The sequence below is a fragment of the Limulus polyphemus genome, unplaced genomic scaffold, assembly GCF_000517525.1.
Source record: "Limulus polyphemus unplaced genomic scaffold, Limulus_polyphemus-2.1.2 Scaffold89, whole genome shotgun sequence".
Taxonomy (NCBI): Eukaryota; Metazoa; Arthropoda; class Merostomata; order Xiphosura; family Limulidae; genus Limulus; species Limulus polyphemus.
The window spans coordinates 1,118,204-1,145,726 of record NW_013665699.1 but is presented as its reverse complement, the minus strand read 5'-3'; the positions used below and the strand labels follow the sequence as shown (position 1 = coordinate 1,145,726).

The window sequence follows — 27,523 nt, the reverse complement described above, 5'->3', positions numbered from 1 at the left end:
TGGCTTCTACTGAGGATGAATATCTCTTACAGAGAACTTCTAGGACAGTGACATCTACTGAAGGTGGACATTTTTTCATGTAGAAAGTTCCATGGACAGTGGCTTCTACTGAGGATGAATATCTCTCACAGAGAACTTCTAGGACAGTGAATTTTAACAGAGAAAGTCCTAGGACAGTGGCTTCTACTGAAGATGAATATCTTTCACAGAAAAAACTTCCAGGACAGTGACTTTTACAAAAAAATTAACATCTTTCACAGAGGAAACTTCTTATTGAAGCTGGTCCACATTAACTTTTATTTCTCAATTATTTAAGAAAACTACACTTCATAACCAGGAACATTATACTAAGAGTGGTTGATTTTTACTTCCACCTAAGAAGAACTATGTGATCTACAACAGTTGTAAATCTGTAAGTGTTCATCGTACAGTTCACTTGCTGAAGTCATAATTCAGTCTCTACAAATTACTACCAGAAGTGTGATGTATAAATTACTTGTACAATAGTAACTCCAACCCTGTACATTCACACCTTACAGAGTCAGCTCATACATCCACATTATTCACTAATTGATCACAGTCATTGCCATTTCCTTTTATCTTAAGAAAAGTAACCTCCTTTGGAATGATCAGTGAACAAAACCTATTGACCTATTCCAAAACATCTACTTACCAGTTACAGTATTTCATAATCATATACTGTTGTTGTTGTGTGTTTATTACTATTTACTAGACAAAGTAAATTATTTTTGTATATTTTAAGCAATTTTTACATAAGTTTTAGAAGAGCCTAGTTAAAATTGAAAAAAGGCATTTAATGGAAAAAATAAAGACTTAGTGGGTAAAATCATTAGTTACTTTCAACTAAGTGTTCTGACTAAATTGAAATTTTTTTAAATTTTTTATGTGGTATTAAATGTTGTTTATATCTGTTTTACTTTTTACATGACTTTTGAATGCTTCTATTGAAAAAAAACAGCATAATTAAACTCTGTCTTTTACGTTAAATCTAGCACTTATAGTTCCTTCACTATTTAGTGCTTTAGAGCATAATATGAAATACCTGACATTGTATAGACAACTTGAATATTTGATTGGATGGGAAGTTGGATAGTGCTTCAGGTGTCTTTCATTCTCTTTCATTGCTTTACAACTTGAAGCAAGTGGAGCCCTTCTCTTCCTGTGGATGTCATGATTTGCTGTAACCATGTTTTACAACTAACATCTACAGAAGACCAATACACATAGTCAAAACCTCACTTTCATGGCAAACTCCCCTATATGCTGACAAAAGAAGCTAAACTTTCTGCCTATGTAACTGAACTTTAAAGTTCGAAGTAAGACATTTCTCCAATCAGGAAGAACTATATGTTAAAACAACTTTCAAAATATCCTGAGAATATCAACAAGTATGCTAGTCAGAACAACTAACTTCCAAGCAACCTAAAATAAAAATTATGTTCTAGCATTGCCCTTCTATTTATATCCAGGCTTAGCTATACTGTCCAGGAGACTTGCAAGATATTTCAAGTTCAAGTCCAGTATAGATCCATCCAAACTTCTTCAGCCCTTAAACTCACTAAAACAACTTAAAGCTAAAGAAATAATTTACAAAACACCAACTGTGGAGTTAAATACATGGGAGAAAGAGTCAGATATTTGGGACAACAAATGAAATAACTCCAAGATGCAATCCAAGTAACGAAAATCAACAAATCTCTCACTGTTTAACATGTAGGCAACAATGGAGTCATAGATTGGAAAAACTGCAGAATTGTTAACAAAGAAGAATGGTCCAAGAACTGAAATCAGCATTTGTTTAGGCTCCACTGATCCAGTAAAAAAACAACAGACACCAGGGGTTCTTAACCAATAGAATCAAGTCGAGCACAAGAACATCCTTCACACTAACTCCACTGATTTCAAACATCATTAGATTGTGTTGACTTGAAATATTCTCTTTTTTTACAAGTTATCAAGTTGGTTTTACAATACAACACAGTACAACATATGTTGCTTAAAAAATACCAAAATATTCTTATTCATATTATTTAACGAAACCAATACCATAATAATCTTAGGCTGTTGATAAATAATATTACATAGTAAAGTTTTAATATGAAAAAATTGCCTCCTTTAGTTTTTAGTTATATATATCTTAACTTACAAAAATACTTAAATCTGTAAATCACATTTAAAATTATTCATTGAAAAATCTGGAAAATAAATAATTAATTTATGAAATTAGAAAGACAGGAAGCATTTTATTTCAAATATTAAATACTTATTAGCAAAATTAATTTATTCATTGGTTTGATCTATTTTAATGAACAATCTTTCATGAGTTACTAAATACATTAAATAATGTTTTTAGCATTTTCCAACATAAAATGAATTTTATAACAGTTAGTCACTTAGATTGTTCTTTCCTCAGTATTATTTAAAGAGAATTAGTTTTAAAACTGCGTTAAATGTTATTGGTTAGGAGATACCTCTACACTATACCATCTGTGATACTTTAATTCTTTTAAATTAAGTTAACTATGGGATTAATTGTACATGTGGACCTCATTGGCTTTTAAATACATTTTTCTAAACTATTTATCTACCAAAGTGTGTGTCGCTCAGTCACTTAATTGATTGCAGGGTCTTTAATTTTATATAACAACACAAAAAGTATAAACAAAAATACTGTCAATAATTAATCTACTAATTACTAGTGGTGTCTTATACATATTACATAGACAGCATAAAATTACTAAATATGATGCAATATGTGTACCCCACTAGTAGTGACCAGCATAAAATCAATTCAACTTGAACTTTAGTACCAAGACTCTAAATGTCTATCATCTGAAAGTTGTATGCTGGACCTTTTCATTCATAATTTTTTTGTAATAAAGTATTTTGTTTTTTTATATAAATTATTTTGAATTTCCTTTTTTTTTGTTTAAAAAAAATTTCTTCTTTTTTTTCTTGATGCAGAAATTAGTTATTTAAATGTTTCATTGTTCAGGAGTCAATTTGTAGTAAAATATTAATAATCTTATTTAGTGTTCAAAAATCTTTTTTTAATAATTGTGGGGGGGTTCTCTGCAGAAGTGGTCTACCAGTTCATGAGAGTTAGATTTTGTGCACCCCTCAGTAGCTCAGCAGTAAGTCTGAGTGTTCGTACCACTACAAATCGAGTTTCAATTACTTGTGGAGAGCACAGCACAGATAGCCCATTGTGATGATGACTGTGTATGTTTGTGCTCAATGACAAACAAACAATTTTGCGCATAAACGAGTTTTTAAGTGTGTTAACTATGAGGTCCTAAAATTTAATATTTTAAAAAACATATTCTTTTTGTGTGGAAAAATCGTATTTGCAAGGTTTCATGCAGATCTGGTCTATGCCACTTTTTTGTACAGTACAGGTTAAGCTGTTTCAGGTCATTGTTGAAATACATTTTCTCTGTTTACCGTAATTGCTATTAGCAAATAGTAGCATGCCAAGAATAAGATGAAACTGGAGTGAAGAATACAAATAAAAAAGTGATTAAGATCATTTTTGTGAAAGACACAAAACTTTTACTGAAAAATATTTTATTTCCACCCATATATTCATTTATAGAAAGCATTTTTATTCCACAGAGTTTTAACAGATAAATAACTTTAGTTTGCATTCAATCTTATATTTTTTACAGGTTGTTTCATGTTTTTAAAAATTACCTCGTATCAAAAACTTTTTTTCAATAGCTATTTTAAAAGTTTTTATGATACTGAAACATGGTTATTAAACATAATTCAAACATACAAGATAGATCATAAATGCAGGAATGTGACTGTAAAAAGCTTGCCTATTTCTTTGAAAACTATTGGATAAACATTGTTGATTCAGAAGAGGTCTAAACATCATGTTTGTCCTTTCTTCTTCTCTAAATGCCAACAAGAAAATAAAAGTCAATAAGAATTTTAACATTTACATTTGACTAATAAACTTATATAAATTTTATACCTGTATCTTGCAAATGAAATTGAGTTTTCTTTATATGAATAAGTAATAATTGATAAACTTCATAACTGTATTACAATTTCAAGGTCCATTATGTGTTTGACATTGTGAGAGACGTCTCTTATTACATTCAAAGCTTAACATCAGTCTATTCTGAACAAGTAAATAATGTTCCCTGACCAAATTTCTTCCAGATTCATAAATTTTTATTATTTGTTAATTAAAATATGAAAAAATTTAAAGTAATTCATGAAACTTGCCCTTTAGATGATAGCTTTGAGTAAATATTTTAATTGTTGGGTAACTACAGTTTATTTGACATATTTCTATTAAACTGAGCCCCAGCAAATCTAACTAGTAGATAAAGGTCCTGTGTATAGTTAATTAAAAATAAAGTCTCTAAAGATAAGTGTTATTTGCTTATTGCAGTATTTTATATGTCAAAATCTAATATTTAGTTAAGCAAGATATATATAGATAATGATTTTCACTAAAATGTCTCGTATTTCAATAAAGGAGATTAATGGTAATGTTTTTTTTACCTCAGGTGGTGGTTCCTTATCATAGCATTTCATCTCCTAAGAGCCGACTTGCTGTGCTAAACAACCACCATTCATATTTCATCTTGGTTGACAATGGATCAGTGGGCAAGTATGGAGCCGAAATTGCCCTGAGGAAGAAGCTTGAAAAGTACATCTCTAAGCAAAAGATATATGCACGTAAGTATGTTTAAGCTGAGATCTTTGTGATTTTTGTAAAAGCTTAGAAAGCATTGATTAGTATGTCCTTGGGTATGAAGTTAATGTTCAGCATCGTAGAAAGCAGATGATTGAAAACTTACTGTTACTGTATGATGGTTCAGTTTACATATACATCTGAAAATCTTGGGTTTAATAAAAAGTGAACATAAACTCATCATCACATATTAGTCTTTCATAAGTTGTCTTTCACTGTTTATCTTTTTAACTTTCTTTGAGGAATTACTTTTCAAAAACAACAACTAAAATACAAAAATTTCTTAAATACTGTTTATATATGTATGCAGTAATTATGTTTTAATTTAATGTAGAGGAATAGGCCTTTCATTAAATGTTTTTACTGAAATTATAGTACAGGCAGTAAATGCTGAACAGTATGTAGTATTTACTTCCTATATTGGTGAAAGAAGTAACACTAATGATGTTAATCAATAAGGTGTTAGGAACATATAAAGAACTTTCAGTAAATATTGAAAATACATGACAAATAAAGAGAAAACACATATCAAATGAAATCTTTTTTTTCATTAAATAAACATAACACAAACAAATTATAGAATGACTCAACCTACATCGCTGACATACATGTGTTAAGTTATGCTAACATTTAGCAGCCTAATTGAAAAGTACAAACATGTCCAAAATAAAAGTAGATCTAATTTTAGTTTAACTACTCGTGTTATTCGAATATTTTTGGTACACTTTAGAGCTATATCTTTATTGTTTGACATTTCTTTGAACCATGAATGTTGTCACAAAATGAAGAATGTAAAGGAATTGATCAATTGAGAACTTGCCAAAATGGATTTATGTTAAATTTACCTTTTGTATTTTGTATGTATCCCTAGTTTTTTTATTGGTGCTAGAATTGTTTTGTTGCTTCTAAATCAACCATTTTTCATCAGTTGTTTTTCTTGTCAAAACTTTAAGTAATATCAGAAATTTCAGTATTTCTCTTAATTATTCACTTTATTCATAATGTTTTGTGTAATCAATTAGAAGAATGTATTTGTAAAAGAAGGGTTCATTTCTCCATTGCTTATATTAGGTAGTGACATGAGAAGTTGTGGAGTTCCTGTTGTGTGTGTGGTGGTGGAAGGAGGACTTAATACCATTCGTTCAGTGTTAGAATATGTTACAGATACCCCACCAGTACCTGTAGTTGTTTGTGATGGAAGTGGAAGAGCTGCTGACCTCTTGGCTTTCACCCAGAAATATATCCACGATGATGAGTGGGTTTCTTTAGGTGTTATGATATATATGTAAATATTCCTAGGCCTAAAAGATGATAAAATTAGTTATTATATATCATGTCTGTGATAATGAAACAAGCAATGATAATCATGATTGTTCTTTTTTTATATTGTGTAAGTAGTACTAACTCAGAAAATGTCAAAATTTGTTATTAAATATATGATCTTCAGCAAGTAATTTGCAAAGGATAACAGATTTCATCTATATTTTGGAAAGTGCATCTATACAGGAAATGTTAGTTGATAGTTTTAATTTTATGGTTATAACAGAATGATGATTGACAACATGAAGGACCAGTTGATTGCAACGATTGAGAAAACTTTTCAACTCAATAAAGATCAAGCTGAACAAGTCTACAAAGAGCTGGTATCTTGTGTTCGACGCAAAGACTTGGTACTTAGTTTAATTTTACTACTTATTTTAATTGTAATTTTTGGGATGTTTTCTGAGAGAGATAGAGAAGAGACTGTTAAGATTTGATAAGGTTTGTCCTCATTTCATTTGCTCCAATTTATAACAGTTACATTGAAAGTATCCATTTATTGGTCATTTGAAATCCAAGTGTTTTAAAATGAATTTATGTTGAAAAAACCAAAATAACTAATCATTGCAATATTGTTTGTTTTTGTATTATGCACCTGATACTTCACTTGTTATAATTTGTATATGGTAGTAGAGATTTGATTACAAGAGTGACAGTTGATACCATTAACATTACTTCATAAATCATCACTTGGAATGCTGAGAAATTTTCATAGAGGTGGAAAATTGTAAACGACTTGTTGAAAAAAAAAAAAACCTGTTGATACTACAATAAAATATAATACTTTAAAAGTTGCAGCTTAAGTGCCAAGCGCTAGCAATGCACAGGAAACCAGTAGGGTTGAAGCTTGTGATAAAATCATGTAAATTACAAATGTTTTTTAAGTTTTGCTTAACTTATCCATTTAAGATTCAGATTGAGATATAATACTGTTTATATTGATTCTTCATTATTAAAGATAAATATAGTTTGAGTATGTCAGATCATCTCAGATTTAGTTTCATGTTGTATAAACAGCCTGCAGTGAAATGTTTGTGTTATGGTTGACAGGGATATATTATGTAAAAAAACTAAAAGTGGTGATTCAAATATCATGTCTTTTAATGCGTGTGAGCTTTGATGTAGAAAAAAAAAGAAAACTTTACAGTTATACATGCTCAAAAATAAATAATAAATGCATTTAGAAGAGATTATCAGATTTGTTGAAGTTTTATAGTGAATAGTAGGCATTCTAAGGGCAAACTAAAAAAATGTTTTGTCTCTAAAAATCAGTTTGTTACTCAAAGACTAAGTTTTATATTTTTTTGTAGCCTGCTTTTATGAAACTGTCACTGATAACCAAATAAACACAGCACACCCCCAAAACTTCTACATAGCTTCTATTACAATCCTATAATTTAAAATGTTATATGCATTTTAATTTATACATAAGCAGTACATAAATATGTCTTTTGTACAATTCTTTTGCAGATTTTCTTTTATTTCTGGTCGAGACTTTTCAGTTTAATATAGTTTCCAAATTTAAAGATATGTTGCTTTGAAAAAGTGTTAAAGCTCACTTCTGAAAAGTGATTATGATAGGAAAGTTAATACTGATAACTGAATTATGTAATTTTCCAGACGAGTAAAGATTGTATATAAGATACGTAAATGTTAATTTTAATACAATTGAAGGAAACCGACCAAAACTACTTGTGTTATTGTAATTTATTGAGATAGAATTTAAAATTGCATTCTTCCATCCTAAAATAAACTGTTGTAATACATATTCTAGATCACTGTATTCAGAATGGGTGAAGGGCCGTGTAGAGAACTTGACCAAGCAATACTGACAGCTTTGCTAAAAGGTAATTTGTGTACATCTGAACAAATTGGGAATTTAAGTTTTTCAATTAGGATTTCAAATAATTACTGTTCGTTCGTTTGTAATTTTATAGTTACAACTTTTTGTGATAGGATGAAGATTTTCACATTTTTTCATGTATATTTAGTATTTTAATTTTTACATTTCATTTTATTTAACAATGTGACTCATGCTTGTCTATCTTTAAAATCTGCTTATTTAAAAGTATTAAAAATCAAGTTTCTAAAATTATAATTTTTTAATCACAGTTTTTATGTTCATAAGATTCTTTCCTATATTTTCTCTCTTTTAAAAGAAGTGTACAGGATAGGACAAAAGGTGCACCCTATAGGGATTTTGAATAACAATAAAAAAATGTAATTCCCTTTTCCTTATTAAAATAATTGTTTGTATTGCTGGCCATTAACTTCGAATCGATAAGTGCTTCGAACTTAATGGCCAGCATTTTAGAATCTACTCCACTGAAATTTTCCAAAATTCGTATGTAGAGCTCACAGTGACTTCAGTAATCTTCTTTGGCCAACATAGTCATTGGATCATAATTTATAATTAATCGTCTTTGTATTGAATCTCAGTATTGTATTTGCTATCATACTCCTTTATAACCAACATCTATGAGACAGTGTGATCAAAGAATTACAATCAAACAAGACACTCATGGATCGTATGGAATGTAACACACTAAGTTAGATAGAGATAGTAATAAACTAGCCAGTCTAAAGGATGATAAATAAGCTACTTTTTAGAGACTAAACTATTTTACCAACATTCCATTTTTTAGGGTCTTCTGATGACTTGAGGGTTAATCTATGTCTCCTGACAAAGCACACCGTCTATAACTATGTTTTTATTTCTATTTTTCTACAAAAGTGCACCAACAATTATATGCATTACTGTTCATTTTTATATACCTCCAGATTGGATGCCACATGATAATTCTGTTTATTGGTGTTTCTTTACATACAATGAACAACTTTAAACTTTGATTTTGACTTGATATCTTCCATCAAAATGACCACATATAATTCTTGATAGCTGTTGCTATTCTTTGCTACTGGATATCACCTATAACTATTATTCTTCTATATCTTTTAATACAAAACTTTGTTACCTATTATCTTCTATAAGTTTGACTTTTTAGTGTTATATTTTATCATAGAACATCACTCTAATTTCTAATTTTTTACTACTGTATCTTGCAATAAAACATCACCTATAAGTCTGACTTTCTAGTGTTATTTCTCCTCACAGGACATCACCTACCTCCACCAGATCAACTAAGTTTGGCTTTAACATGGAATCGAGCAGATATTGCTCGATCAGAGATTTTTGTTTATGGGCAGGAATGGCCAGTGAGTTTCTTTCTTTCTCGGCACTTATGATACATAACCTACAATACAAAATTAATATAGTACAAGACAGGTCATAATATTAAACATATCACTCTTAACTGGCTCAATGTGGATTTTGTGCATTTCTCTAAATAAATGTATTAGTTGTTAGATATTGCCAAAGAGGCCTTCTCTCAATACCTAAGCTTATCAGAGCTACTGTTTTTGCAGATACATATACCTTGATATTATAGTTTTGTTAGACTAATATTGTTTTGCTTATTTTTCTTTCACTCTCTGTACATTGGAGAAAACCTTAGATACCTTTAGTTGATATTATTGTTTATGATTTATACATATTTTTATTATAAAACTATTAAATTTTAGTAAGATTTTTAAGATTTAGAAGGTATAAATTGTAAAGTTTATCTTTGAAATTGCTTTTAAATGTTAGGATTATTAAGTTTTTCCATTTTTTATTAACAGTAACCAAAATTATTGTTCAACATTGAGAGGTGCAGTATGATTATTTATGTTTCAAAGTTTTCTACTTTGAGCCTTCTATTTCTTTTCGTACATAAAAGGCTACTGTGTAGGAACCAAGTATTACTTAATGGGACGTTGTATGATATATATAATACACACTGTTGGTACATGTACAATGTATTGTAATTGAATGATTTTTCCAAAATAGGTTCATACAAGTTCCAAAAATATTTTCAGTTATTCAGAATTTTTCTTTCATTTCTTTCACAATAACACAACCAACATCAGGCTACAGGATGAAAATTCTAAATGTTAATAGAATGAGTGCCATATCCATATGTCAGAGTTATTATTTTATAATATAAAAGAGCATTTTTATGTTAATTTATAAGCTAAATGGAGGTATCTATTATGAAAGTTGAAATTGGTATTTATCATAAGAATCAGGACTTGATTTTATGAATGAAGTTGTATTTAAGATCTTGTGTATTGAATAGATGTGCTTTTACAAAGATAGTCATATGTTAAAAAAGTTACTAATTCACTCTAAAGACATTTTCTTTAAATTAACAAAATATTCAAAGTATGCAGTAGAAGAGAAAGACAGATAGCACACATAATGAAAAAGTGTTTGTTTGTTTTTTTACTGTCATCAGCCAGGATCTTTAGAAATTGCAATGATGGATGCCCTGGTGTTAGATAGAGTAGACTTTGTCAAATTACTTCAGGAGAATGGTGTCACGATGCAGAAATTTCTTACCATACCTAGGTTAGAAGAGCTATATAATACTGTAAGTAATACTGGATTGTAGGTTCTGAATACTTCCATTAGCAGAGATAAAAATTTCCAGTTGTTAAACTTCTACAGATCTCTGCATTTGAATAATATTTGCATGTTTATAAGGATTAATATATTTTTATCAGTAAAATGGATTAAGGTATCAAGGATTATAAGTACAAAAAAAAAGGAGATCTAACGAAATTAACTAAATATAATAGGACGGTATTGTATGGCATAATTTCATTAGTTCTAGAGATAGAAAATAGGATAACACTTTCTACCACAGTTATTATCAAAGTTCAACATGTGAACAGTGGTTTAAGCAAGAATAGGAGCAAGCATTTCAGGCTAGAATTCTTTTATTTTTTTTTATCAAATTTATGGTAAGTCCTAAGAACAGATGTTTCAGCAATAGTAGAGATACACTTCACATAACAGCTGTTTATCAAATATAAAGCTGATTGTGCAAACAGTGGCTTTAGCAGCAAAAGAAAGAACATTTCATACTCAAGTTCTTTATTGTAATTTGTGGAAATAATGGTTAATGCTGCAGTCTGTCATCAGGTCAGTTGATGGAAATGAGGAGAACAATTTATGTTATAGTTATCTATTAAATCTAAAGTTAGATAACATAAAAAATGGTTTATGCCCCAGATATTCATCATTTCAAGAGAAATGAGGTTAAGTCTCAGTCAGTAAGATTCTATCAAATGCAATATTTCTATCTCTAAAGCTAATGAAGCATGTTTTTTTAAATGTTGGAAGTTTTTACCTTTTTTTGTTGTGCTTCAGGTTTTTTATTGAGTTAAATATCAGTATTTTTTTGAATCTTTAAGAATGAAAATGTTACAGAAATTTTATTTTTTACAGGATCAACTTTTAAAAAAAATTAAGCTAAAAACTTGTTAATTTGTGTTATAGATAAACAGTACTTTTGTTACTGTAAAAATTAATCAATTTTGATTTTTTAGCGTAACATAATGAACATTTGTAGTATGTTTTATATTTTGTACCTTATACAGAGGAGTATGCGTCAATCTGGTGTTCATTACATCTTGTGTAAGGTGAAAAATATATTTTACATATTATTTTAGGTACATAAATGTTTAAAGTAACAATCATAGACAAAAATATTAGGTGTTAGGCTATGACTTGTTATTTTGCATGTGTTTTGTTTGTCAGTACCGATAGTACTAACAGGACCACTATTGGAAATAACAAGTAATTTTTGTTTGCATTGAGTATAACATTGTTTTAAGACGCACCTTTGAATTATTATTTTCATATTGAAATCACACAGAAGTGCAATGTGAAATAACTAGATAAATAATTTAACTGTTTTAGTGCATAAAACATATCGGGCTGGTCCCCCAAAAGTGTCAATTATCCACCAAAAAATTAAATTAAGAAGTTGATCTTTTCTAGACTTTTGTGAAGCCGTGGAGTAAATCCACTTGTCCCATCAAATGGCTATAAATTTCAAAGTTTGAAGCCTCCATATTTTAGATTAGCAGAAGCATAACCTGGACTTTATTTTTACTTGTTTATTTAGCTAATTATAATAATAATAAAAGGAAGTATTTACATATTTTAATTTTCATAAACTTTGCAATCTAGTACACACTGTTAACCAAAACCATCTAAAATAAAAATACCTTATAATTTATATTGATGTTTTTTCTTATATGCTTTAGAAATATGGTCCTACCAACACTTTACAATACCTGGTAAGAGATGTCAAAAAAGTAAGTTGCTGCACACAGTTAATTCATTGTATGTAAAATATATGTTTAAGTAAAGATATAGAGAAAGAAAGCATGCATTGAAACAGTTTTATGCAATAGACAGTTATTTTTATAGTAACATTAAGCGAAGTTTAGTGTTTTTATTTTAAATTCAAGAATAAATTATATTAAATAGTACTTGCTTTCATCTTGATAGTGTAAAATGAAAATATTACTAGCAAAGAGAATGTGAAGACATTCGTTAATATTCGTATATTCAGCTTTTATTATACAAAGAAGATTATAAGCTTTTATCTAGTTTTTTCTTATTAAATTCATATTGTTCTTGAATGAAGTTATCAAAACTCACATATTTCTGTTAATGAAATTGCAGACCATATATAAACTATAGGTTCAAGATGAATATATATAACAAACCTAGAATCTTTTTTCTTACTTACTGTTCTTTATTAAACTGGTATAAAGATTTATCCTTAACAACCTTAATGTTTGTTTTCAGAGTTACCCACAGTGTACTTAAGGTACATCTAAAAAGTATACTATGGCTAACTTTGAAGAAATATTAAGTTTATTTGGGAACATTTTTATAGTGAAAAATGGCCTGTGATGCTTTGAAAGCGGTTTATTCCTATGTGCATGTGTATCCCATAACCTTTTACATAGTTTTATATATTTGAGTTTGGAGTTATGAACTATTCATTTTACTCCACATTATTGAGTTTGTATTAGAGGAGAGTAAATACCAGATACATTATACAGGGATACTGAAGAAACTGTATATATATATATATTTTGGAAGTTTTAGAGATTATGCAAATACAGTATGCAAACTATACAATGTTTTTAGTCTTACACTTTGACTTGTCAAAGTCTGATTCAAACTGAAGCTATAAATTCATAGACATATCTTTAGTATAAATACTTTTGTAACACATCTGATTTTTTGTGTACGACAGACATTTACATTTTACTAAAACCATATTTTGTGTAGTAAATTTTGAATTATAGTCAATATTCCTTCTTCAACACAGGATCAGTTGATAAAAACAGTGAGGATTCAAGTTTATTTTGATATATTTATTGTGTAAATTTATTATATAAATGGTAGTAAATCTTCTGTTATGATTATACAGTGTTAAATTTTAGAATATTCTATATCATTACTATATTTTGTGTATTTCAACAATAGTATCTTATTATTGTACCTTCTGTACTGTAGAACATACCACATGAGTATAGATACACCTTGTATGATATTGGTTTGGTCATTGAAAAGCTTATGGGAGGAGCTTACAGATCGTCGTACTGTAGACGAAAATTTCGTCTTCTCTACAACAATGTGATGAAGAAAGTTTCAACAGTAAGTTTTCATATACCTTAAAGTTACCAAGAGCTTGAACTCTCTATCATTGTTTGAATATGCATTCTTTGATTTTTGAATAAAGTAGTCGTTAGGTAGTTGGTACAAAAGTTTTTGTAAAAGTAAAATTCCTGATGTGTTGTATAGTTGAATTCAAAAGTAGGTTTACCTGATACATATATCAATAACTTATTGGAAATAGTGTATTTTCTATGATAGTTTAAACATGATATTAACTAAGTATTCGAATTATGGAAATTTCTAATTCTGATCATGTGGTAATTATTTTTCTATTCATATATTTCTTTTACAACATTATTATTATTTGATTATCTGGGGAAAAAAAGTGGTTTCCTTTCTTTGAGCATAGGAATTTGTAAAGATAATAAGAAAAATAGTTTTATTCTTATTTCAGATTGAGTATCCTTAGATCACAATTTTTTGCATATATTTATGATTCTGTTTTTCACATTTCAGTGCCCTATTCTCAGCCACACAATGGCATTCCAGTATCAGGGAACTACTAATCTTGGAGATTCTTATAGTTACAATAATTTTCTGTTTAAGTATCCTTTCAATGAACTGATCATCTGGGCTGTACTTACCAAACGTCACCAGATGGCATTGTATATGTGGCAAAATGGAGAAGAAGCCTTGGTTAAGGTAAACAAAAAAAGTATATGATTTCTTTACAAATATGTAAGTAAAAATTCCTTCTAAGTAGAGAGTAAGTGAATTCTAGAAAAAAAAAGGTATTTTTATATGTCATGAAATGTTATTAAGGTTAATGATTGAAAAAAAAAATTTTTATTATTACTGTATTATTAGTATTAAGTTGTGCTTCGTCAAGGCTTAATAGAAATCTTCATATACAGATTTTGTATGATGATTTGCATTGTTACCAAGTTACTTTCTTTTTCATAATTTAAAATTAAAAATTTCATGGAAATTAGAATTGCATAAACAATCTGTACATCTGATTTTGCAGCAAAAATAAAATGCTTGATTATCTTTTGTTCATTTTCATTTTAATAGTTAATATTTGTGTTTCATCTTCTTTAACCACTGTTAAAATGTGTTTTTTTTATTCAAGAGGAATTCTTGTACCTTTTTTTTTCATCCCACAATGACACAATTAATTTTTTCTAATTTTAACATTTCCTGGTAAAAACCTCTAACATTGTATAAAGTAGACAAAAAGATTAAGTATGGTACATGATAGAAACACAGCATTCTTTTTACATTTTTAAACAAGATGCTTCAAAAAAATTATAATTAATTTTCATTTTTTAAAACTTTATACAGAGGGTTGAGTACATTATATTAAAACTATATTGAATATGCAAATCAGAATGTCACATGACAACTACAGCTGATAAAGTTGCATTGAAACTGAATGTGTCAGAATAATATTTTGACATTGACATTTCATATGCTGTGTGATGCCACCAAAAATTGGTCACTTTTGGAAAGGGTATGCAATAGCCCTTTCTGACACAAAATATTCATACACTTAAATCATAAAGATGTGTTCAGATATGGGATTTAGAATTTTAAAGATGGAAATATCCCTTGTACTTAATAGCATTAGTAAACAAAGGAATGTAGATTAACTTTGGGCACCAAGTCCATCCAGAAAGAGACTTGAAACTAGTCTTGGTAAGCAAAATATGGTATTTTCTAATAAGCGAGAATCCATAAACACAAAGGTCAGTGGCAAAAGCTGTCCACATGTTCAAGGTAAGAATAAATAGCATTATCAAGAAGGATCTCCATCTGGAAAAGTGACACAAGTCATGTGCACATTATATATCAGTTTAACCATTGCATACCTCTGGTATCTGGAAAATGAAATAGCTATTTGTTGATATTTTATATCAAAACATATAAATCAAGTCACTTAATCAAATGCCTAAGCATTTCTGTGAGATTTGACTGTTGAAACAGACACTAGAAAACTATTCTACTCCTACAATAGATGGCTTATGTAAAGCAGCAGGGAGGAGGGGAGTGCTTTAGACATGATGGAGCCTTTTGAATGAAAACATGCTTCAAGGCTATTGTCAAGATATATAGTCATCAAATAGAGCATGAACGAATGTGACAACATGAACAGTAATATAATGCACTGTATAATGTATGAAGCAAACCACTTTTTATTTTTGTAAATTATGTAACATTTTGATGAAAATAAATGCTATCACTAATATGATTGGTATTATATGTTGTGTAACATACTTTGAACACAATTTAACAGAAACGTACAGCTGGATATATATATAATCTGAATTTATGTTATGAAAGCATCAATGTATGCCTACTAAAGTGATTGATTGTTAAACTTGATGTGTTTCTTAGTATTCCCTATTTCATGTTTATCTATCCAATGGCATTGTACATAGAAAGACCCCTAAATTGGTAAGAAAGTATCTCCAATGGTGCCTCAAGTCATTAATATAACCCCTTGACTATATCTTGTGCCATCATATTGATTATAGATCACACACATCGTAAGCATTAAATTTTATAAAAAAATCAGTTATAATTAAGCAGGCTCTCTGCTTTTCTCAGAAAGATGGAATTGGTTGACTGCAGTATTTGAAAATTATTTATCAGTTATAATTCAGTAGGCTGAAAGATGTAACTGTTTAACTGCAGTATTTGAACACTATTTATCAGTTATAATTCAGCAGGCTGAAAGATGTAACTGTTTAATTGCAGTTATTGAACAATATTTATCAGTTATAATTCAGCAGACTGAAAGATGTAGTTGTTTAACTGCAGTATTTGAACACTATTTAAGTGTTATGATTCAGCAGACTGAAAGATGTAGTTGTTTAACTGCAGTATTTGAACACTATTTCAGGCCATCACTGCATACAAACTAAATACCGAGATGGCACGTGAAGCAGCTGAAGATGACATGGAAGGTGATATTTATGAAGAACTTAAAGCATATGCTAAGTATGATAAGTATTTGACTATTTAAAACATGTTCAAACATTGCTATTAATTTCATCATTTTTTTATCTCTTGAAAAAAAATTTTTCTGCACCTTCACGAATATTGTACATTATAAAAGTATATATCAGTTTTAATACGTTACTTAAACAAGTATATCATTACTCAACTATCTAAATAATGTGCTTGGATTAATCACTACAAAATGAATACTTTGTGTTCAGCTTGTCAAATTCCATGTAGTCTGTATTATATGCTGCGTAAAGATACAGAGAGTTATGTATAAAACTAGACTTTGTTATCAGTTGTGAAGTATGTTACAGGAAGGTCATGATAGAGTATTTCATTCTCAAGTTAATGATTATTATTGTGTGTAATCAAAACAAATGTTTAACCTTACAATAATATACAATACAGATAAGATTTACTTGCAGAAATTTGTAGATTGGGATTTAGTTGTCAATCCATACTTCAACAATATATAAAATTTTTTTCTAGTGTTCAGACATCAACTAATGTGTAATGTCAGTGACTGTGCTGATATTTTGCTGTGAACAGTATGATTAGTTTTAATCTCAAATAATTTATTGCATACAAATATCGTATTTAGAACTCTATGTTACAGATCTAATTGATAGGAAGAACAGCAGTTAATATTTGGACTAGGAAGGTCAAACACAGCCTAGTTGTTAACATGGCTGACTGTGGAGCTGAGATTCCACGGTTCATGTCCTGTTACTGGCTAAGAAAAATGTTGACACTTTAAGGCTTTGGGTGTGATATAAGAGTGGCAGTTAAATCCTACTATTCAATTTGACAAGAGTTGGTGTGGGTGTTCTTGACTAGCTGCCTTCTCTCTCTAGTCCATCTCTTCAAAATTAAGGATGGCTAAAAAGATAGCCCTCATGTAGAGTTGCCCGAAACCCAACAAACAAACAAAACTTAGACTGTTTAGTGTATTTGGAGATAAAATCAGCAGTTAATATTTTCTTTAGTTAACATGTATTAACCCTTTCCAGATTGGAGATGTATCACTGATATCCCTTGATTTTGATCCAGCAAAGGTGAAATGAACAACAACTGCCTATTTCATTGTGACACTTGTGGAGAAAGTCCTGGAGGGTTTATCTACAAAAATAGCATGTATAGAAAGGGGTGACATTTCAAAGGATTCCTGTCTTCTAGTCATGTTACACTAGTTCTTCCAGTTGATAGAATGACTGATGAGTCAACAAACTGCTGAACTCCAGGCCCAAGTCTCTGTTTAGTGATAGTTTCATTGTGTTGATGTATAAAGATTCTTTTATTTTTCTTGTTTTCAGTGTTTCTGGAATTGTCCCAGTCTATCTTATTTCCAGTTAACATGGCATAATTCTGTGTTTTCATCAGACTTGTGTAGTCTGTATGTTACTATACGCTTACCCTAAAATGTTTACCAGTTCATCTAATGTAAGTCTGTTTTATTATGTTTGTTTTTAAATGTCACAAGAACCACCAGACAATTAAGTCATGTTCATTTCAATCCTCCCAGATAGCACATAAACCCCTGCAAAAAACAGTGAAGCTTACCTGAAGACCAAAAATTGGTAGTTTTTCAAAATGTCGTCCTTTCCATCTGTACTACTTTTGTAAATTCATCCTCCAAGACTTTCTCCACAAGTGTCACACTGAACTAGGCAGTTGCTTCTCATTTAAATTTTGTTTGTTCATCATGATGATTGTGAAATTATATATTAAAGAATGCCTTGATTTTGTTTCCTTCTCACAGTGAAAACACTTAGTGGAGTTGCATGATACATAGAAAAAAACTATTAAAATATTATCAAAAATCATTTATTTGATTTAGTTTTCCTGTGATTTGTTATGATGTAAAATTTCCTAATTATTTTGAAAAACAGTTTGACAAATCTTTAAAGATACTTCCTTTCATCTTAGAGTAAAAAACAATTAATGATCAGAAATTTCCATTTTATATACATAAGCAGTTTCTACTTGATTGAGTTCCATTGATATATTTCCTTTGATATTTTATTTTGCTGATTGTGGTAGTCATCACTTTGGGCTATAACTTGCAAAAAACATGGAGAAAATGAACAAAGATTTATCAAACTTACCAGTTTATATTTAATATATATATAATAAGTTCTTTTACTTATTTATATTGTTTGAATATGATAAACTTAACAAGAATATTCAATAAATAGCTTATAATCTATTGTATCTAATGGTATTAAAACTGCCTGTAGCTACTTTCAAAGCTGTTTCTTCATTAACAGTTGTCATATGATATCCTATGAAGTCATAAAAGGGTGGGAACAGAAGCCTGTAAATAAATCATCAGACAAAAATGGAAAACCAGATGATAAATAAGATTAGTTAATCAAGGGATGATAGTTTCTTAACAAATTAAATCCTATGCTTTGGGATGGGTAGAAAAATTCTAAGAATATTGATAAGTGTGTTATGCAGAAGTGAGACTCTTCAGAACTGTGCAAAAAAATTTTGAACATTTTCGTTCCTTTTTCTGTATGAATTACACTAAAAAAAGTTTTACAAACTAAAAGTTATAAAAATAATTGAGTGAAAATTGTTGAAATAGAGCTAGGATTATTATTTTTATTTGAATTTAAAAATTTGATATGCAGGTGTGCACTCAACACCTAATAGATGCTCACCAGTCTGGATAGGGTTAAAAATCACCTGCTACAAACTTGTTGAGGGATAGACTATGAGCTAATATTTGGTGTAGTCTGTACTTAGCTATTAAAATATCTTGAAATTTTATCTCTGAATGAGTGTGCGTGTGTGTAAACTGTGTCTGATGAAAAATTAAAATTTTGCTTGTAACATTTGTCATTTCAGGTTTTGTTAATTTTCTGGTAGTCGATTTGGGTTTAATATGTGAAATATACACATTAATTTCTTGCACTGTGGTAATTGGTTTTCTAATATGATTATAACATCATGCGATTACTATTATTTTTAAATTTGTATAGTTATACTTAAAATTCTAGGGCCCTAAAACTTGGGCTATACATATATAAGCTAATACAGAGGTTTTAAACTATTATCTCCTTTTTTGTTTAATTTAGAGACTTTGAAACTCGAGCACTTGATCTGCTAGATTACTGTTATCGTCAAGACAATGACATTACTCTCCAACTACTAACATATGAACTTCAAAACTGGAGTGAACAGACATGCTTAGGGATGGCTGTTAATGCTAAACATAGCTCCTTTCTGGCGCACACTGCATCTCAAATGTTGTTAGCAGACTTGTGGATGGGAGGTCTTCGAACCAGAAAGAACACAAACCTAAAGGTACATCTGATTAACATTCACACAAGAATAAAGTGTTTCTTTCATATCAACTTACACATTATAGTTTGAGAACTTCAAATATTTGATTATACTAATTACTTTTAGAATGTAATCTTTGTAGTAGTGTTTGAAGAGTCTGTTCCACTACTGTTCTGTGTAGAATGTATTGAGTAGTTGTAATGAAATTAATGAACTTTAAATAATGAAATAAATGAAATCAGATTATTTTTGAACTTCAAATATTTTTGTACAAGTAGGTACAGTTAACTTTAAAGATTGCTATATTCAAGCATATTATTAATATATATATGTGTTACTGTTGTCTTTTCTATGTTTATGCCACTGATAAAAGCAATGGTTTATCTTTTTTTTTAATGAGTTTTGTAGCTATTTGTTATAGATAAGATTGGTTTTTAAATTGTCTGCATCATTAATATAACCCTGGATATACAAATGAAGTGGTGTGTACTGTATGTGTCTGTGACCATTGACTTTTCTTTACTTAAGTCTTGGGCTGTTATATATTATTAACATATTGAAGTTTTGTATTTGGATAATTGTAATTGGATAAATGTTGTTTGTACCATGTATTTTCTTGGACTTCTGTAAAAATGTAATTTTTGTATATATTGTAGGTGATTTTGGGGTTATTTCCACGTGTAAGTGATCTGTAGTCTGTTATTTCGTATTGTAAGTGATTTTGTAGTTGTTTTTCTACCTATAAATGATCCATAGCCTGTTATTTTGTACTGTAATTGATTTTGTAGTTGTTTTTTCTACCTATAAATGATCTTTAGCCTGTTATTTTGTACTATAAGTGATTTTGTAGATGTTGTTTCTACCTATGAATGGCCTATAGTCTGTTATCTTGTACTGTAAGTGATTTTGAAGATGTTGTTTCTACCTATGAATGGCCTATAGTCTGTTATATTGTACTGTAAGTGATTTTGAAGATGTTGTTTCTACCTATGAATGGCCTATAGTCTGTTATATTGTACTGTAAGTGATTTTGAAGATGTTTCTACCTGCAAATGATCCATAGCCTGTTATTTTGTACTGTAATTGATCTTGTAGTTGTTTTTTCTACCTATAAATGATCTTTAGCCTGTTATTTTGTACTGTAAGTGATTATGTGGTTGTTGTTTCTATCTGCAAATGATCCATAGCCTGTTATTTTGTACTGTAATTGATCTTGTAGTTGTTTTTTCTACCTATAAATGATCTATAGCATGTTATTTTGTACTGTAAGTGATTTTTGTAGGTGTTTTTTTTACCTATAAATGTTCTATAGCCTGTTATTTTGTATTGTAGGTGATTTTAGGTTTATTATTTCCCCTCACCATACTGACGCTGGATTTCAAAACCAAAGAGGAACTTCAGCTCATGCCTCAGACAGAAGAAGAACACATGTTAAATAAGGAAGAAGATGAAGAGTCTGAATCTGACACTACCTCTCATGAAGAACGCCCTCCTTTGGGGAATCCGTACAATATGGAGGTTAGTATAGTATATTGGCAACATCATGAAAAACTGATTATTGTAGCTTACATCAGTGATTCAACAACAAAAATAAGCATTTTAGAATATTCATACTTTATTTCAGAAAATATATATATATATATATATATACCAACATTACATTCTGATAAATACAATATATATTAATTCCACATCGGTTTATATGCAGGGCTTTTTGCAGTCATACATTCATTCATTTTTTTGTTTCACTTTTAGAACCTAATCACTGCAGTATAGGAGCTAGGGTTTGCTTTAGGACTTAAGTAAATAGGTTCAAAGAGAGAGGTTTTTTCTTTCTTTGGTTCATATGACATATTGGATACCTAACTTATGTATTTGTGTTATCTTCCCCAGACTTCCAGGAGAAAGTTCACGGTATGTAAGGTTTTTTTTATGTCGGTTAGATGTGTAATGTTCCATAGCAATTATTGTACTCTAGTCATATCCAAATTTTATAGTATAAACAAACTGGGGTGATATGGAGTAGCATGTTAGACTTCCACGTGAAAGATCACGATATCTGAGCTATAATTATATTAGTCACATAATATTTTTTTCCTTGACTCATTTAATCAACAATGATTAATAACTAATTAGTTCTGGTGATAGTTGTAGTGTTTAGTTATTGTTAATAATACTAGCACAAAAATAGTAAAGGATTTGCTGAAAGACCAGAGAAATATATGAATAATTAGACACACATACATTCATGCTCATTTCTGTTAGGGATATATAACTTTCTCTATTTCATGTTATGACATGTACCTCTTTTCTTTTCTTTTTTTTTTTAAATTGTATGATACAGCCATTATTACCTAAGACCCCATTAAAATTTAATATTGCACAACATTTACTAAATTCACTTGTGTGAGTTTTTTTTTATCATATATATCTGGGTGAGAGAATGCCTTAATGTTCACAGTTGATCTTTATAATGTTTTCCTGGGTTTTGAAACTTCAAGTAAGCACTGCTAAGATTATGCTGTTCCACTTTTAGATACAGAGTAAATACTGTTGTTAACGAGTTCTCATAACTCTAAACCAGATGAATTTAATATTAACACCCACATTTGGTATTTATTAGTTAAAAAAAGTTATTCAAAATTCATAAGATTTTACCTTCCTTTTCTCAAAGTCTTCAGTAAAAGAATCCACTTGAAACATAAATACAATTTAAGTTGCTTAAACACAAATGTATTCAGTTGACTTGCCAGTCTTGTAAATTATATTAAGTTCACATAAGTAAGCATTTATGTAAAAGATAAAAGCTACTTTTAAAGCAAGAACTAACAAAACTTTTTTCTCTCTCTCTTAGTCCCTTACAAGCCTTGCTGCACACACTGTTCCACGCTGCAGCTCTAATGTGCGATTTGCTATCCTAGAAAATGGAAAATACAATGTGGAAAGCCTTCCCAATGGTGACTTAAGTGGTCATACTGTGAAGACAAAGAAGCGACCCTTAAAGCTTGGCAAGAAAATCTATGAATTTTATGCAGCTCCTATCACAAAGTTTTGGGGACATACTGTGAGTATATTTGAAAAACAAGATTTCTGTGGTTAGGTTTATGTCATCTTCATCTAAGTGTAGTATTTGTATTTAAATGCTGCTTATGATCACTTCAAATGTTTCTACCATGAAGTCTATCATTTCTCACTTAAAATATGTAGGGTCCTTTCCTATTTTTCTATATGCATGTGTAGTGTTTCTGGTCTAAGTTACTTACTTTCATGGCGTTGTGTATTTCTACATCAAGGTGTAGTGTTTCTGATCTAAGTTACTTACTTTCAAGGCATCACATGTTTCTACATCAAAGTGTAGTGTTTCTGATCTAAGTTACTTACTTTCAAGGCATCACATGTTTCTACATCAAAGTGTAGTGTTTCTGATCTTAGTTATGTACTTTCAAGGCATCACATGTTTCTACATCAAAGTGTAGTGTTTCTGATCTAAGTTACTTACTTTCAAGGCATCACATGTTTCTACATCAAAGTGTAGTGTTTCTGATCTTAGTTATGTACTTTCAAAGCATCACATGTTTCTACATCAAAGTGTAGTGTTTCTGATCTTAGTTATGTACTTTCAAGGCATCACATGTTTCTACATCAAAGTGTACTGTTTCTGATCTAAGTTACTTACTTTCAAGGCATCACATGTTTCTACATCAAAGTGTAGTGTTTCTGATCAAAGTTACTTACTTTCAAGGCATCACATGTTTTTACATCAAAGTGTAGTGTTTCTGGTCTGAGTTATGTATTTGCACGTTCTCGTGTTTTCTACTTCTAACTGTGATTTGAGTTAGTTATAAACATGTTGTCATGTGTTTGTACATATAAGTGTATTGCTTTTGGTTTTAATTATGTACATATTTATTAATGTCTTCATATGTTTTCTACCTCTAAATGTGGTCTGAGTTATTTACTTGTGTGTTTCTTGCATTACTACATCTTAGTTTAGTGTTTTTTCGTCTAAATTACATGCTTATACATCTTTTATATTTATATCAAAGTGTAATGTTTCTGATCTTATAATGCACTTACATGTCTTCATGCTTTGTATAAGTAAATATAGTATTTCTGGTCTAAGTTATATGCTTGTTTCCACACTTTTCCACTGATCATACTTTTGTTTAAATTGCTTATATTATCGTGAGATAAAAAGGTAACTTTACAGTTAACATAACATATTATGCCTTTTCTTAGGTAAAAAAAAAGTTAAACTTCTTACAATTTTTTATTTAGTTTGTTTATTTAATTCTCCAGTTTGAATTGTTCGAAATAACATATATTGCTTTTAAACAACTATATGTTTGACTTAGATTGCTTAATGTGTTTTATTTTGCTTTACATCTGTCATTTTTGGTAAAGTTTACTGTAAATATCACAATCCCTTTGTTTCTTTACTTCAAATCTCTTATCCTGGTGCATTTCGTTTATGATGTCTTCATTTATTTCTACAAGTTGAGTAACAGAATTTTTGTTCCTTAGATTGCTTATGGTGTTTTCATGTGCTTCTACACTTACGTGGTGTTAGTACGTATGCAACCCACCCCATCTTGGCAGGAGTTGTATGTAATAGCTTATCTCTGTACCTTAGGTGTGGAGAAGATACGAGAGGTAAATCAGCTTTTGTTCTCTAGATTGTTTATGGTGTTTTAATGTGCTTCTATACTTGTGTGGTACAAGTACATATGCATCCCATCTTGACAGGATATGTATATGACTGTCTACCTCTGTACCTTAGGTGTGGAGAAGATGCAAGAGGAAATCTTTTTTTGAACAAATTTCACTGAAAGACAGTTGTGTTCAACTTAATAGTACTATTTTTATTTATGAAATTATAGTGAAATAAAGAATTAGGAACTGCTATTTGCATCACTACGATCTTTCATTGACACACACAATCCGTTCTGGTAGAATACAAGTAACTTCACGGAGAGGGATAGGAGTTACCCTTTAATTAAACTTGCCAATTTTAAGGTATAATAGGTGTATTTACAATACTGTAATTATAAATCTTTTTACTATATTCATTACATGGGTCAGTGATGTAAAAAAATGATACCATAAGTTACATCATATGGTCCTTCTTACAGATTGTTTAAACAAGGCTGAAATTTTTGACACATTTGACAGACATATTTCGAAGTACATGTATTTCTTTTAAGTTCTCATTGCTTTAGATCTCCATAAGGCACTTCTGGAATAATGCTAATCTTACTTTTCTTTTTTTAACAAAGGTGCAGTTGTTTATTGTTATATCATTTATTGTGGAATATACACACAACATTTGGGTATTGAATTGAAGTAAAGAAAGTATATGTATGTCGTAGACACTTTCATTTTACCTCTTGATTTATTTTGACAAATATTGCAGTCTTTATTTTTAAATAGTTAGTATTTGTTTTCCAGAAGACTGGGTGACTAACATTAGTCAATGAGTTATTGTATGAGAAAATACAAAAGATTGGTTACAACATTACTGTTGCATTTTTATATAATAAATAACTTTATAACTAAAACTAATGCATTTTGCGAGCCACTTATTAATGAAGTTATTGTTTATTTGATGCAGATTGTTTGTTCTGAGCCGGTGAAACTAGCTCAGAAAATTTCAGTGTGGTTGGAAAAGAAGTGGAACCCATGTGACCTAGCATTAATCTTATGTTTTCTGGTTGGTATGGCATTACGCCTTCATCCCCCAACTCATGAAGAAGGCCGAGTTATCTACAGTATGGATATTATGTACTGGTACATCAGGAGTTTAGACTTTTTGAGTGTAAACAAATATCTTGGTCCATATGTAACCATGATAGGGAAAATGGTGAGTAGTGTTGCTGGTGGATTTATATTTGAAATGCCTTAACATTTGACTTAATTAATAGTGAGTAGTTTTGCTGGTGGATTTTACTTCATTAATGGTGAATAGTGTTGCTGGTGGATTTACTCTTTAATTACCTTAACATTTTACTTCATTAAGTAGTTTTGCTGGTGGATTTATACACTTGAATTGCCTTAGCATTTTACTTCATTAATAGTGAGTAGTGTTGCTGGTGGATTTATACACTTTAATTGCCTTAACATTTTACATCATTAATGGTGAGTAGTGTTGCTGGTGGATTTATACTTGAATTGCCTTAGCATTTTACTTCATTAATGGTGAGTAGTGTTGCTGGTGGATTTATACTTGAATTGCCTTAGCATTTTACTTCACTAATGGTGAGTAGTGTTACTGGTAGATTTATATTTGAATTGCCTTAGCATTTTACTTCATTAATTGTGAGTAGTGTTGCTGGTGGATTTATACTTGAATTGCTTTAACATTTTACTTCATTAATGGTGAGTAGTTGCCTTAACATTTTACATCATTAATGGTGAGTAGTGTTGCTGGTGGATTTATACTTGAATTGCTTTAACATTTTACTTCATTAATGGTGAGTAGTGTTTCTGGTAGATTTATATTTGAATTGCCTTAACATTTTACTTCATAAATCTACCAGCAACACTACTCACCATTAATGAAGTAAAATGCTAAGGCAATTCAAATATAAATCCACCAGCAACACTACTTACCATTGATGTGTTGCTGGTGGGTTTATACTTGAATTGCATTTACATTTTACTTCATTAATCTGATTTGATTGTAAGACATTTTTAGTGCTATTAAAAAAAATAATTGGTATGGTTATGGTGTCTTTTTGTCATTTTTTTATGCCTGTACAATAACCATTTCGATCTTGACCTGGAAATCTGTGTTTGTAGGAAACACTCATAGAATAATTTAATCTTTTTCCATTTGTGTATGTGAAAAACTGTGCTTGAATGAGGAACAGTATTTGATTTTATTTTAAGAATATTACATTTTTCATGCTACAATGTGTGAAGTTGTTAATTAACCCTTTCAGAATGGGTTGATATATTACAAGTGACCTTAACTGTGGAAGGATACTTAAAGATCTTCTTTTTGTTATATTCATGATTTAAGGTCTTTTCCTTTTCACATATAGTTAATTTTTAATGTTTTATTTTCCTCTCTTGTCAAAAGTCAATGATGCCCTCAGGGCATATTATCTCTTGCAGAGATGTGTAACCCTTGTGCAAAATTTTTGTATACTGCATAATATTGCAACATTCATAAGCCTTGAGAACTGATGCAAAGTATGTTGTACATTTAAAGAATGTTTTAAACCTTTAAATTGTGTATTTTAAAACTTAAATAATCCATAATTATCTAAAATATAAAAGTAAGACCTAAATACAATTGAACTGTATCTCTCACTATAACATATTTAGGTAAGAAATAACTGTGAAAATACTCCAAGCAGTTACATGTGCCCCATGATGAGAACTACATGCTAATTGTTGGATTATAGTGTAAAATGAGCTATTTCTAATAAGTATATACATGCGTGTGTAACCTTTACATGTAGGCTATAAAGCTCAAACAAATGTATTGAAGGTGGGCATGTTACCATTCAGGGGTGGGCAAAATTTATTACTTGTGTCAATAGGTTAAGTAAACATCTTATCATATAGACGTACGCAGCGTGGTCACAAGTAAATAGACACCACCTTTTCAGAAAAAATGAAATTTTTCAGTTATATTC

At 29.8% G+C, this 27,523-nt stretch overlaps 1 protein-coding gene across 5 annotated transcripts in view; it reads left to right on the top strand.

Moving 5' to 3' along the window:
- The window catches only part of LOC106468560 (transient receptor potential cation channel trpm-like), a 112,770-nt gene that overhangs the window by 51,092 nt on the left and 34,155 nt on the right, over positions 1-27,523 (top strand). For 4 of the 5 annotated variants that reach the window (XM_022397626.1, XM_022397607.1, XM_022397616.1 and 1 more), the window contains 16 exons: positions 4,545-4,716; positions 5,804-5,987; positions 6,279-6,402; positions 7,827-7,899; positions 9,168-9,268; positions 10,390-10,524; positions 12,209-12,259; positions 13,479-13,619; positions 14,097-14,282; positions 16,486-16,583; positions 19,673-19,901; positions 21,213-21,398; positions 21,774-21,794; positions 22,735-22,944; positions 24,405-24,533; positions 25,492-25,740. In XM_022397626.1, coding sequence (XP_022253334.1) covers positions 4,545-4,716; positions 5,804-5,987; positions 6,279-6,402; positions 7,827-7,899; positions 9,168-9,268; positions 10,390-10,524; positions 12,209-12,259; positions 13,479-13,619; positions 14,097-14,282; positions 16,486-16,583; positions 19,673-19,901; positions 21,213-21,398; positions 21,774-21,794; positions 22,735-22,944; positions 24,405-24,533; positions 25,492-25,740 — 2,289 coding nt within the window. The remainder of the gene's footprint in view (positions 1-4,544; positions 4,717-5,803; positions 5,988-6,278; positions 6,403-7,826; positions 7,900-9,167; positions 9,269-10,389; positions 10,525-12,208; positions 12,260-13,478; positions 13,620-14,096; positions 14,283-16,485; positions 16,584-19,672; positions 19,902-21,212; positions 21,399-21,773; positions 21,795-22,734; positions 22,945-24,404; positions 24,534-25,491; positions 25,741-27,523) is intronic. The other variant, XM_022397622.1, reaches the window with a different exon arrangement.